The sequence below is a fragment of the Staurois parvus genome, unplaced genomic scaffold, assembly GCF_062004578.1.
Source record: "Staurois parvus isolate SC_StPar_1 unplaced genomic scaffold, SC_StPar_1.0 ptg000132l, whole genome shotgun sequence".
NCBI lineage: Eukaryota > Metazoa > Chordata > Amphibia > Anura > Ranidae > Staurois > Staurois parvus.
The window spans coordinates 901,756-914,906 of record NW_028317928.1 but is presented as its reverse complement, the minus strand read 5'-3'; the positions used below and the strand labels follow the sequence as shown (position 1 = coordinate 914,906).

General features: G+C 42.3%; 1 protein-coding gene across 1 annotated transcript; it reads left to right on the top strand.

Annotated features, from left to right (window-relative positions):
* Positions 1-412: 412 nt before the first annotated feature.
* Positions 413-7,997, top strand: LOC149466117 (uncharacterized). The gene is made up of 7 exons (XM_089672773.1): positions 413-570; positions 1,147-1,316; positions 1,787-1,975; positions 2,062-2,185; positions 2,302-2,795; positions 2,879-2,981; positions 6,345-7,997. The coding sequence occupies exons 2-7, from the start codon at positions 1,173-1,175 to the stop codon at positions 7,235-7,237; spliced, it is 1,947 nt and encodes a 648-aa protein (XP_089528899.1). The 5' UTR covers positions 413-570; positions 1,147-1,172; the 3' UTR covers positions 7,238-7,997.
* The last annotated feature ends 5,154 nt before the right edge of the window (positions 7,998-13,151 follow it).

Genomic DNA, 13,151 nt, shown 5'->3' with positions numbered 1-13,151 from the left:
ATTTTTATAGTTTACACTTCATCACTAGATACATCTCCTCGTAAATTTTTCACTCTTTTTCTTAAATAATAAAGCTTTTAAATGAAAAAAGTGCTGAAAAAAAAACGGCGGCCATTTTGTTGTAGACCACAGGTTGCTGGCTCTTCCGTTTTTTGTTGTTTTGTGTGTCATCTTCATATTGTGCTAGACAGTAAAAAAACACAAGCAAACTTTTAAATATGAAAAAAAAAAGTTTCTTTTTTTTAATTTGCTGGTCAGTGGGGTTGCAGTAGTGATCATGGCGGCCATTTTGTTGTAGACCAGAGATTGCTGGCTTCTCCCTTTTTTTTGGTCATCTTCATATTTGTGCTACACAGTAGAAAAGGAACAATTAAATATGAAACAACATTTTTTTTTTTAATTTTCTGGTCGGTGGGGTGGTAGCAGTAGTGACCATGGCGGCCATTTTGTTGTGGACCATTCCCATGAAAACCATTCCAGCTGCCCTGCTCTGTTTCCTGCTATAGAGAATGTGTTCAGGTTCTGTTGTTGAACTGAGGAAAAAAGATTCCCCTGCAAGAATCTACCTCTGTAATGTATATTTTAGATATTATTGTATTACTTTGTAGTTTAAGTTTTTTTTTTCAATCTTATATTTTTTTTTTTTTTATTATAATTGTAGGAATTCAGTGAAATGCGTAGGATATCTGCTTTGCCGGTAACACATTTTTAAGTTGTCAATGTTTCAATGCGAAGCGCCTAAATCGAAGCTGCTCATGTGGTGCTTGGGACCCAGAGCCTGCAGACGCATAGACAAAGGTTTTTTCATTGCGGTCGGGCAGCATATTGCACAGTGGTTGGTATTTCTGGAAAAATCGTGAGAACGCCTTTTAAATGGTACGCTCTTTGTGTGCCGCCGGCACCTCTGGTGTGGCCGATGGCTTGGTGATGTACAAGTATTTTCTGTCTATGGCGTCGTCTCCGGCCAATGCATTTTACGTCTGCTCTGGACCTCCTTGGCCTCCTCTCTTTGGTACCGGACGTCATATCACATGTCATTGGAAGAAGATTTTGCGAAATTAATGTTTGAGGGAGGCGATCATAATGTGGCTCAATGTCCTATTTGTTTGTTTCTTTACTCATTTATTTATTGTGTTTTTTTATTAGGCTAAAGTTACTCCACGCCACAAAAAATGGTTATTCTGAGATCTTCTCCCGACGAGCCACCATCGAAGGAAATTTTTACACCTGAGAATCTGCAGAGAGATGAAGAGAAGAGCAAGACCGAGAGGATATTACAGCTCACCCTGGAGATCATCTACCTGCTGACTGGGGAGGTGAGGAGGATTCTGGGAGGTCACATGACGTCCCTCTGATCTCTATTAATAAAACACACACCTGACCGGAGAGGTGAGGAGGATTCTGGGAGGTCACATGACATCACTCTTATCTCTATTAATAAAACACAGACCTGACCGGAGAGGTGAGGAGGATTCTGGGAGGTCACATGACGTCACTCTTATCTCTATTAATAAAACCCAGACCTGACCGGAGAGGTGAGGAGGATTCTGGGAGGTCACATGACGTCACTCTTATCTCTATTAATAAAACACAGACATGACCGGAGAGGTGAGAAGGATTCTGGGAGGTCACATGACATCACACCTATCTCTATTAATAAAACACACACCTGACTGGAGAGGTGAGGAAGATTCTGGGAGGTCACATTGCCACGAATGCTTAGAAGGATTTTACAGAACACTATGAAAAGGTGAACCACGTCTCATACTTTGATATTTCTGCTTAGGATTATGGACCTTTAAGAAAAGAAGCTAAAGGCAGTGTAGTGCTCAATAGTTGCACTCCTGTGTCCGGAGGATGGAGCAGGTTTCATAGCCCTATAATGGAGAGTCCAACTCCTTCCATGACACCTGAAAACAACGACAAGAAGATCGTAGAAGTCTCCCAGAAGATCATCAACCTGCTGACAGGAGAGGTGAGCGGTGCCGGGAATTCTGGGACATTCTCCAGTAACAGACAAGGGATGTGTCTGGATGGTGACGGTGTCATTGTGTGTGTCAGGTTCCTATAAGGTGTCAGGATGTCACTGTCTATTTCTCCATGGAGGAGTGGGAGTATTTAGAAGGACACAAGGATCTCTACAAGGACGTTATGATGGAGAATCAGCCGCCCCTCACATCACCTGGTAAGAGGAGACTTTATTGTAAAGGAGAGAGCAGTACGGAGGGTCCACCTAGATCCCCCATTATCTGATAAACACATAGAAACAATGTATTCAGTCAGTGTGTGTGTCTCCTACAGATGGATCCAGCCATGGGAACCCACCAGAGAGATGTCCCCGTCCTCTGTATTCCCGGGACTCCACACAGGAAGGTCACACCATCCCTCATCACTATCAAGTAGATGGATCCAGTAATGGGAACCCACCAGAGAGATGTCCCCGTCCTCTGTATTCCCGGGATTCCGCACAGGAAGGTCACACCATCCCTCACCATCATCTGATAGATGGATCCAGTAATGGGAACCCACCAGAGAGATGTCCCCATCCTCTGTATTCCCAGGATTCCACACAGGAAGGTCACACCATCCCTCACCATCATCAGATAGATGGATCCAGTAATGGGAACCCACCAGTGAGATGTCCCCGTCCTCTGTATTCCCAGGATTCCACACAGGAAGGTCACATCATCCCTCACCATCATCAGCTAGATGAATCCAGTGATGGGAACCCACCAGTAAGATGTCCCCATCCTCTGTATTCCCAGAATTCCACACAGGAACATCAGGATTATCAGGTAGGTGTCTCTATGTATGACTGTCAGTTGCTAAGCCGGACACCGCTGTTGAGGATGGTACTGAAAGTGTTTATCCTAATTAGGGTGAAGACCTGGTTGTTGTCAAAGTAGAACCTGAAGAAGATCCCTGTGTGAGGGGAGATGAGCCATGTAAGGAGGAGGAGATCCCTCCAGAGATCAGCACAGGTGAGGAATAAACACTAAATCCAGAGAAGAGTCCCAGATCCTCCTTGTTCAGTGACTACAACCATCTCTTCTTCTCTGTCAGTAGACAGTAATGGGGAGACAGTATGTGCCCAGTGGGCAGGAGCCATCAGCTCCTATGAGACCCTGGCTCTTCTCTTCAGGCTCTCCTGTGTACTCTTTGAGTTCCTAACTGAAACCGCAATAGTCTAAATGCAGATGTTTTTTGTTCTCCAAGCGTTCTCCTTGATAACTGTTAAGATCTTGCCTCCGGAAATGCGGCTCTTTGAATCCGACTATCATTATCCTTCAATGTAGGTAGCTTCAGACCAAAGCAGGTACATATTTTGGTGATCGGTGGCCTCCAGATCTAGGACAGTTGGATAAAAGGTAGACTTTATCTTGTCATAGTGCCTTGATCAACTACCCAACATCATTTTTGGCATGCAAGCCCCTTTTATTTGTAGGCCCATTCTGGCTCTGCCCTTTATGCTTGGAGAGTGAAGATTAGTGCTCAAAGTTTTTTTGATGGGTGGAGGAGGAGATTTTTTTCAGACATATAATACTCATACATTTTTTTGGGGGGGAGGGGGGGTTGTTGTTTGGCATCTTCGCCCTGGACGCTAGATGGCCTTGTCCCAGCTTTGGATACAGCTACGCTACAACATACTCATAGACATGACTGTCAGCCAATCTAATTTCTTGAGGTCCAAGAATGTCAGTACAGATATCCCCCAAATGCCAGGACAGTACAGATATCCCCCAAATGTCAGGGCAATAGAGATATCCCCCAAATGTCAGGACAATACATATATCCCCCAAATGTCAGGACAATACATATATCCCCCAAATGTCAGGACAGTACAGATATCCCACAAATGTCAGGACAATACAGATATCCCCCAAATGTCAGGACGGTACAGATATCCCCCAAATGTCAGAACAGTACAGATATCCCCCAAATGTCAGGATAATACAGATATCCTCCAAATGTCAGGACAGTACATATATCCCCCAAATGTCAGAACAGTACAGATATCCCCCAAATGTCAGGATAATACAGATATCCTCCAAATGTCAGGACAGTACATATATCCCCCAAATGTCAGAACAGTACAGATATCCCCCAAATGTCAGGATAATACAGATATCCCCCAAATGTCAGGATGGTACATATATCCCCCAAATGTCAGGACGGTACAGATATCCCCCAAATGTCAGGACAGTACAGATATCCCCCAAATGTCAGGACAGTACAGATATCCCCCAAATGTCAGAACAGCACAGATATCCCCCAAATGTCAGGACAGTACAGATATCCCCCAAATGTCAGAATACTACAGATATCCCCCAAATGTCAGGACAGAACAGATATCCCCCAAATGTCAGAACAGTACAGATATCCCCCAAATGTCAGGACAGTACAGATATCCCCCAAATGTCAGAACAGTACAGATATCCCCCAAATGTCAGGACAGTACAGATATCCCCCAAATGTCAAGACAGTACAGATATCCCTCAAATGTCAGGACAGTACAGATATCCCCCAAATGTCAAGACAGTACAGATATCCCTCAAATGTCAGAACAGTACAGATATCCCCCAAATGTCAGCACGGTACAGATATCCCCCAAATGTCAGGACAGTACATATATCCTCCAAATGTCAGAACAGTACAGATATCCCCCAAATGTCAGAATAATACAGATATCCCACAAATGTCAGGACGGTACATATATCCCCCAAATGTCAGGACGGTACAGATATCCCCCAAATGTCAGGACAGTACAGATATCCCCCAAATGTCAGAACAGTACAGATATCCCCCAAATGTCAGGACAGTACAGATATCCCCCAAATGTCAGAATAGTACAGATATCCCCCAAATGTAAGGACAGTACAGATATCCCCCAAATGTCAGAATAGTACAGATATCCCCCAAATGTCAGGACAGTACAGATATCCCCCAAATGTCAGCACGGTACAGATATCCCCCCAAATGTCAGGACAGTACAGATATACCCCAAATGACCCCTTTTTGCAGAGTAGACAGTCCGACGTATTTCATAAGAGGCATGGCGAGTTTTTTGAAGTTGTAATTTTTTTGTCATAATTTTTCAGAAATGAAGAAATTGAAAAAAGGATTTTCACTATATTTTTTTTGTACATACTGTCACCAGTGCAGTACAGCGTCATCATATAACTGGCATGGCGGTGATCAGGGACACTGACTGGTGACAGTACAAAAAAAAAATTGATAATTATTTATTTTTTATTATTATTTTTAATTTTTTATTATATTTGTGTCCTCTTTTATTAAGATTTTTTTTTTCATATTTCACTATGACCAAAGTAGTATAATATTACCATAGTAACATTGTACTACTTTGGGGAAGTGATAAGTATTTTTTTTTTTTTTACACAATTTGCTTATAGCAAAGAATTACTTTGCTATAAGCAAGCATTTACCTGAATGACATCGATTCATTCAGGGGGGTTATTTTTGTGCTTAGCTGTGATTTGGCCACAGCTAATGACATGACACAGCTGGGCTGTGATTGGCCCAGCTTGTGCATGTGATCACTGTGACCATTCACAGCTAGACACACTTGGATGGCATGAAAGGAAGCCATCCATTGTATACAACTGTCACGTGACCTGCTGTGATTGGTCACAGCAGGTCACATGGTACTGCCAATGGGGTCGGTATACAGATCCGAGGTACACGACCGGTGACAGATCGCACCGCAGCACGGCCCTGCGGGAATGTGCAATCTGCATGCCTGAAAGGACGCCATATGGCATCCACCCGGAGGGACAAAGTGGCCGCCCGGCCGCCATCTGGCTATAGGCCGGGCGGCAACTGGTTAATTGGTTTTCAATGCATTTACAAATTTTTCTTTTAATCAAGTCCCTTTATGCCTTTAAAGTGCACTTTATAAAGAGTTTTGAACAGATAAAATTTTTTTTTACTTTTTTCTGACCTCCGGAACGGATTAATTGGTTTTCAAAGCATTTACGAATTAATTTTTAATCATGTCCCTGTACGGTATTTATGCCTTTAAAGTGCACTTCATAAAGCGTTTTGAACAGATAAAATACTTTTTGTTACTTTTTTCTGACCTCTGGAACTGATTAATTGGTTTTCAATGCATTCCTATGGGAAACCGCGTTTCGGTTTACGAATTTTTCACAATACAAAACGTCCCGCAGAATGCATTAAATTCGTAAACTGAGGTACGCTTGTACTGCACTAAGTTGGCTCCCTCTGCTGTGACACAGTTGGGTAGTGGGGAAAATATGATTGTTTGTGTTTGTAGAACATTTTAACTGGTACTCTTTCCCCTCTGTTTCTGTTGCTGCCAGATGGACGACACAACTGGAACTACAAGGAGAAGCCTCCACTTGTCTCTCCAGGAGGTGAAACAGAAGATGACATGGACCTCACCTCCAACTCTTCTCAAGAATGTTCCAGTACCACAGATGTCCATCCATTACTTCACAGCACAGATCCACCACGTGATCTCTCTTCTAATGGTCAGTGTATTCCCAATCACTCCACGACCATCACTCTTTGTCCTCCTGTAGCGGATGGAGATCTCCAGTGTTCAGAGTGTGGTCAGTGTTTTTCTCTGCCAGATGATCTTCTTTGTCACCAGACGACCCGAGCTTGTTGGGAACGCTTTGAGTCTAAATCCGGTCTAATTGGCCACCAAAAGGCTTTCGGGAGGTGGAAACTGTATTCATGCTCTCAGTGCGGGAAAACGTTTTCCTACAAACATAACCTAGTCAGCCATCAGTCCATCCACACAGGAGACAAGCCGTACTCTTGCTCTTCGTGCGGGAGACGTTTTCTGAAGAAGTCAAACCTCGATGCTCATCAAAGAACTCACTCGGGAGAGAAGCCATTTCCGTGTACCCAGTGCGGAAAAAGTTTTGCTCAGAAGTCCACCCTTGTGAGGCACAAAAGAACACACACGGGTTTCCACCCGTATTCCTGCTCCGAGTGCGGGAAAACGTTTGCACAGAAGTCAGGTCTAGTTCGCCATCAGGCTACTCACACGGGCGCCTACCCCTACACCTGTTCGGAGTGTGGGAAAGGTTTCACGGCAAAGTCGGTTCTCCTCACTCATCAGAGGGTTCACACGGGAGAGAAGCCTTTTTTGTGTTCTCGCTGCGGCAAATGCTTTAGATATAAAGAAAGTGCTGATCGGCACCGGCTGTTGCGTTGTGAGGTTGACCACCCTTCAGGGAGATAGACAGCTGGGCAGCGGGTGAAAACAAGGGGATTATGGGTAAAGGAGTATGGCATGTGCACCTCTGGGAGAAACCAACATGCATGGTTTGGAGAGCAGGAAGAGTCTCAGTTCTTTTTTTTTTGCTGTGAAGTAAAAATGTGGTCTGAAAAATGTGCTAAGCTAAGACCTTTGGTGGACCGTAGGCACCTAACGGTTCAGGGGTCCATGACTTAGAAGCATGGGTATCAGGGGTGGACTGACCATTCGAGCACTCAGGCACTGCCCGAGGGCCCGTGGTCAGTAGGGGGCCCCATGAAATGCCCCTGGTACCTTTCATAGGCTGTTTTGGGTGTGGTTTGAGTGTGGGCGAGGACACAGGGGCCCCATGATCCCCTATTGCCCGGGGGCCCCATGAGTTGCCAGTCCACCCCTGATGGGTACCATACTAATGTAGCAACTCTCTAGCCCAAGGGTGCTCAACCTTTGGAAGAGCGAGGGCAACGTAAGTGATCTGGTAACTGGTAGCAGGTAGTGAGAATCCCAGCTCTAGCCATAGTCAAAAGCCCCCTCTACTCGATCTCATTGATTGTAGTGTGTGTAAAACCAAACATTTGAGGGGGAAGGATGAGAAATTCTGTTTTTTAATGGGGTAGCATGGCCGAACATGCACATAGCAGCTCGCATACCCATATAGAAGAAAAATATATTTACCGTCACCGGTAGGTGGAGGTGAAGTACCTGTAGGAGTACATAGGAAAGGTACACTGCTGCCGTGAAGGAGTTATTCAAGATCTGCTTTGGGAGCCATTTACTACCCACATGGAAGAAAAATATATTTGAAATATATTTTAAAAATATTCTTCCCAAATATATTGACATATATTTGAAGTGCTACAATTTTGGCCATATTCAATATATTGCAAAATATACTTCAATAAATATATATTTTATATATATATATATATATATATATATATATATATATATATATATACATACACACACACATACACATATACAAATCTAAAATATATAATATAAAATATTTTTCATATAGTTTGCAATAAAAACACACATATATATATATATATACTGTATGTTGAAATGCATTTTTATTACAAAATATATGAAAAATACTTTTAAAAATACATTTCAAATATACTGTATGTCTTTAAAAAATACAAATCTACATTTTTGGAACGCATTTACAAATATATGTAAAAATATATGTTAAAATGACTTTTTGATATGTTAAAAAAAAATCAGAAGAATATATTTAAAAAATATATATTTTTAAAAAGTAATTTTAACATATATTTGTAAATGCATTCCAAAAATGCAGATTTGTATTTTTAAAGACATAGGTATATTTGAAATGTATTGTAAAAAATATTTTTCATATAGTTTGTAATAAAAACGCATTTCAACACCGCACAGTATATATATATATATATATATATATATGTATATATATATATATATATACTGTGTGGTGTTGACATTTTTTTTTATTGCAAACTATATGAAAAATATTTTATATTATATATTTTAGATTTGTATATGTGTGTGTGTATATATATATATATATTATATATTTATTGAAATATATTTTGCAATATATTGAATATGACCAAAATTATAACATTTCAAATATATGTCAATATATTTGGGAAGAATATTTTTAAAATATATTTCAAATATATTTTTCTTCCATGTGGGTAGTGAATGGCTCCCAAAGCAGATCTTGAATCACTCCTTCACGGCAGCAGTGTACCTTTCCTATGTACTAGACCCCCACCTACCGGAGATGGTACATCTCGTTGCTCGCTGGCGTGACAATAGAGAGGACTCCATGGCAGCCACGCTATGGCCCAAAATGGCGCTGGCTCTCATGTAACCCTTAGCAAGGAAGCCGAAGCTGGCACAATTTGCCCGCAGTCCTGCAAAGGAAGAAGTGGGCAAAAATGCAAATATAAGGCCGCTTGTGCCCTTATATGAATGGGGGAACCTCATTGTTGAGATTGTAAGCTCTCATGAGCAGGACCCTCCTAACTCTCTTGTCCTGAATTGTGTTTTATTTGTACTGTGTCCCTTTTTTTTTTTTTTTAAAGTCCTGAGCAAACTGTTGGCTCTACATAAAGTTTTAATAATACTTAAATAATTGTGCTCACCTTCAATGGCAGAGCAGATGGCTCAGAAGGAGGGCTGTTAGGGCGACTCTTCGTTCTTTAGTTACCCCCTACTCCTTCTAACAATGATGTCCAAGAGCAGAGATTACTGGACCAAGAAAAGTTTGGCTCTCTGGAACTTTTCCAAACCCATTGGGAAATTTGCACACCACAAACATTGCACCTGAACCCTACGAAAGATGGGAGCCTGAATAAGAATCTGGTACAAATTATGGAACGAACCCAGGCTATTGTTTTTTTCATCAGGGCATGTGGCCTGGTATGGTTTGAAAGCAGGAGGGGGACGTGTGTGCATGTTTTCTGCCCCTTCCTTTGCTGGCTACCAAGGTTGCATGCCTGGTTGAAGGTCTGGTATGGAATTCAAAGGGAGATCCCTCAAACAAAATGGAGTGGAGTCCTCTCTGAAAAAAATGGAGTGGAGTCCTCCCTGAAAATCCATACCAGACCCATGTCCAGGTCTGGTATGGAACTTAAAGAGAAATCCCACAAAAAAAAGGAATGGAGTCCTCCCTCAAAATCCATACCAGACCCATGTCCAGGTCTGGTATGGAATTTAAAGGGAGATCCCGCAAAAAAAAGGAATGGAGTCCTCCCTCAAAATCCATACCAGACCCATGTCCAGGTCTGGTATGGAATTTAAAGGGAGATCCTGCAAAAAAAAAGGAATGGAGTCCTCCCTCAAAATCCATACCAGACCCATGTCCAGACATGGCCAGGAAAGGGAAGGTGGTGGTGGAAGGGACAGCGGTTATTCAGCCCTCTCCAAACCACATCAGGCCACATGCCCTCAGCATTGCAAGGGTACTCCAAGGTACATTGTCCCCATGCAGATGCAGACAAGAGCCTCTACCCCAGAACTTGAAAGCTGCCATTAAAAAAATGGGGGCCCCAGATATCTGACCCTTCCCCTTTGTGAATGAGCAAGGTGTATATATTACTCCTTGCTACTCATTATAATAAATAGAAAAATATCCACACCTTAGAAAAAGTTTGTTTTAAAAATAAAATAATAATTAAACAATGGGGTTGACTTACCAAAGCTGGAAAGTGCAAAATCTGGTGCAGCTCTGCACAGAAACCAATCAGCTTCCAGGTTTCTTGGCAAAGCCTAATTGAACAAGCTGAAGTTAGAAGCTGACTGGGTACCATGGACAGCTGCACCAGATTTTGCATCCTCCAGTTTTAATAAATCAAGCCCAATGTACTGTAGATCCAACGCCAATCATCTCACCCAGCAATGTAGATCCAATGTCAATCACCATCATCCAGCAATGTAGATCCAATGTCAATCACCATCGTTCAGCACTGTAGATCCAATATCAATCACCATCCAGCAATGTAGATCCAATGTCAATCACCATCGTCCAGCAATGCAGATCCAATGTCAATCACCATCGTCCAGCAATGCAGATCCAAAGTCAATCATGATAAGCGAATGCCCTGATGTCATCCAGCAATGTAGATCCAATGTCAATCACCATCGTCCAGCAATGTAGATCCAATGTCAATCACCATCATCCAGCAATGCAGATCCAATGTCAATCACCATCGTCCAGCAATGTAGATCCAACGTCAATCATGATAAGCGAATGCCCTGACGTCATCCAGCAATGTAGATCCAACATCAATCACATCATCCAGCAATGTAGATCCAATGTCAATCATGATAAGTGAATGCCCTGACGTCATCCAGCAATGTAGATCCAACATCAATCACATCGTCCAGCAATGCAGATCCAATGTCATTCATGATAAGCGAATGCCCTGACGTCATCCAGCAATGTAGATCCGACATCAATCACATCGTCCAGCAATGTAGATCCAATGTCAATCATGTTGTCCAGCAATGTAGATCCAATGTCAATCATGTCATCCAGCAATGTAGATCCAAAGTCACTCATGATAAGCGAATGCCCTGACGTCATCCAGCAATGTAGATCCAACATCAATTACATCATCCAGCAATGTAGATCCAATGTCAATCATTATCGTCCAGCAATGTAGATCCAATGTCAATCACCGTGGTCCAGCAATTTACATCCAATATCAATCACCATCATCCAGCAATGCAGATCCAAAGTCAATCATGATAAGCGAATGCCCTGACATCATTCAGCAATGTAGATCCAATGTCAATCATGTCATCCAGCAATGTAGATCCAAAGTCACTCATGATAAGCGAATGCCCTGACGTCATCCAGCAATGTAGATCCAACATCAATTACATCATCCAGCAATGTAGATCCAATGTCAATCATTATCGTCCAGCAATGTAGATCCAATGTCAATCACCGTGGTCCAGCAATGTAGATCCAATATCAATCACCATCATCCAGCAATGCAGATCCAAAGTCAATAATGATAAGCGAATGCCCTGACATCATTCAGCAATGTAGATCCAATGTCAACCACCATCGTCCAGCAATGCAGATCCAATGTCAATCACCATCGTCCAGCAATGCAGATCCAATGTCAATCACCATCGTCCAGCAATGCAGATCCAATGTCAATCATGATAAGCGAATGCCCTGACGTCATCCAGCAATGTAGATCCGACATCAATCACATCGTCCAGCAATGTAGATCCAATGTCAAACACATCGTCTCGCAATGTAGATCCAACATCAATCATGTTGTTCAGCAATGTAGATCCAATGTCAATCATGTCATCCAGAAATGTAGATCCAATGTAAATCATGTCATCCAGCAATGTAGATCCAACGTAAATCATGATAAGCGAATGCCCTGACGTCATCCAGCAATGTAGATCCAACATCAATCACATCATCCAGCAATGTAGATCCAATGTCAATCATGATAAGCGAATTCCCTGACGTCATCCAGCAATGTAGATCCAACATCAATCACATCGTCCAGCAATGCAGATCCAACGGCAATCATGATAAGCATATGCCCTGATGTCATCCAGCAATGTAGATCCAACATCAATCACATCGTCCTGCAATGTAGATCCAATGTCAGTCACCATTGTCCAGCAATATAGATCCAATGTCAATCACGATTGCCCAGCAATATAGATCCAATGTCAATCATGTTGTCCAGCAATGTAGATCCAATGTCAATCATGTCATCCAGCAATGTAGATCCAACGTCAATCATGATAAGCGAATGCCGTGACGTCATCAAGCAATGTAGATCCAACATCAATCACATCGTCCCGCAATGTAGATCCAATGTCAATCATGTTGTCCAGCAATGTAGATCCAATTTCAATCATGTCTTGCAGCAATGTAGATCCAACGTCAGTCATGATAAGCGAATGCCCTGACGTCATCCAGCAATGTACTGTAGATCCAACATCAATCACATTGTCCAGCAATGTAGATCCAACATCAATCACATCGTCCGGGAATGTAGATCCAATGTCAATCACCATTGTCCCGCAGTGTAGATCCAATGTTAATCACGTTGTTCAGCAATGTATATCCAACGTCAATCACATCATCCAGCAAAGTAGATCCAACATCAAACATGTCATCCAACAGTGTAGATCCAACATCAATCATGTCATCCAGCAATGCAGATCCAATGTCAAACATGATAAGGGAATGACCTGGCAATGAGCACCATGGCAGTCCTATCCCGTTGATACTCCCATCAGAAGTGACAGTTTCCCAGTGATTGGGGGCCTGGGTGACATCATGGACCATATATTTTCATGAAGGAACTGTGAAAGTAGAAAAAGATGATCACTGATTGTGAAGAAAAGATCATTCCTTTTGCAC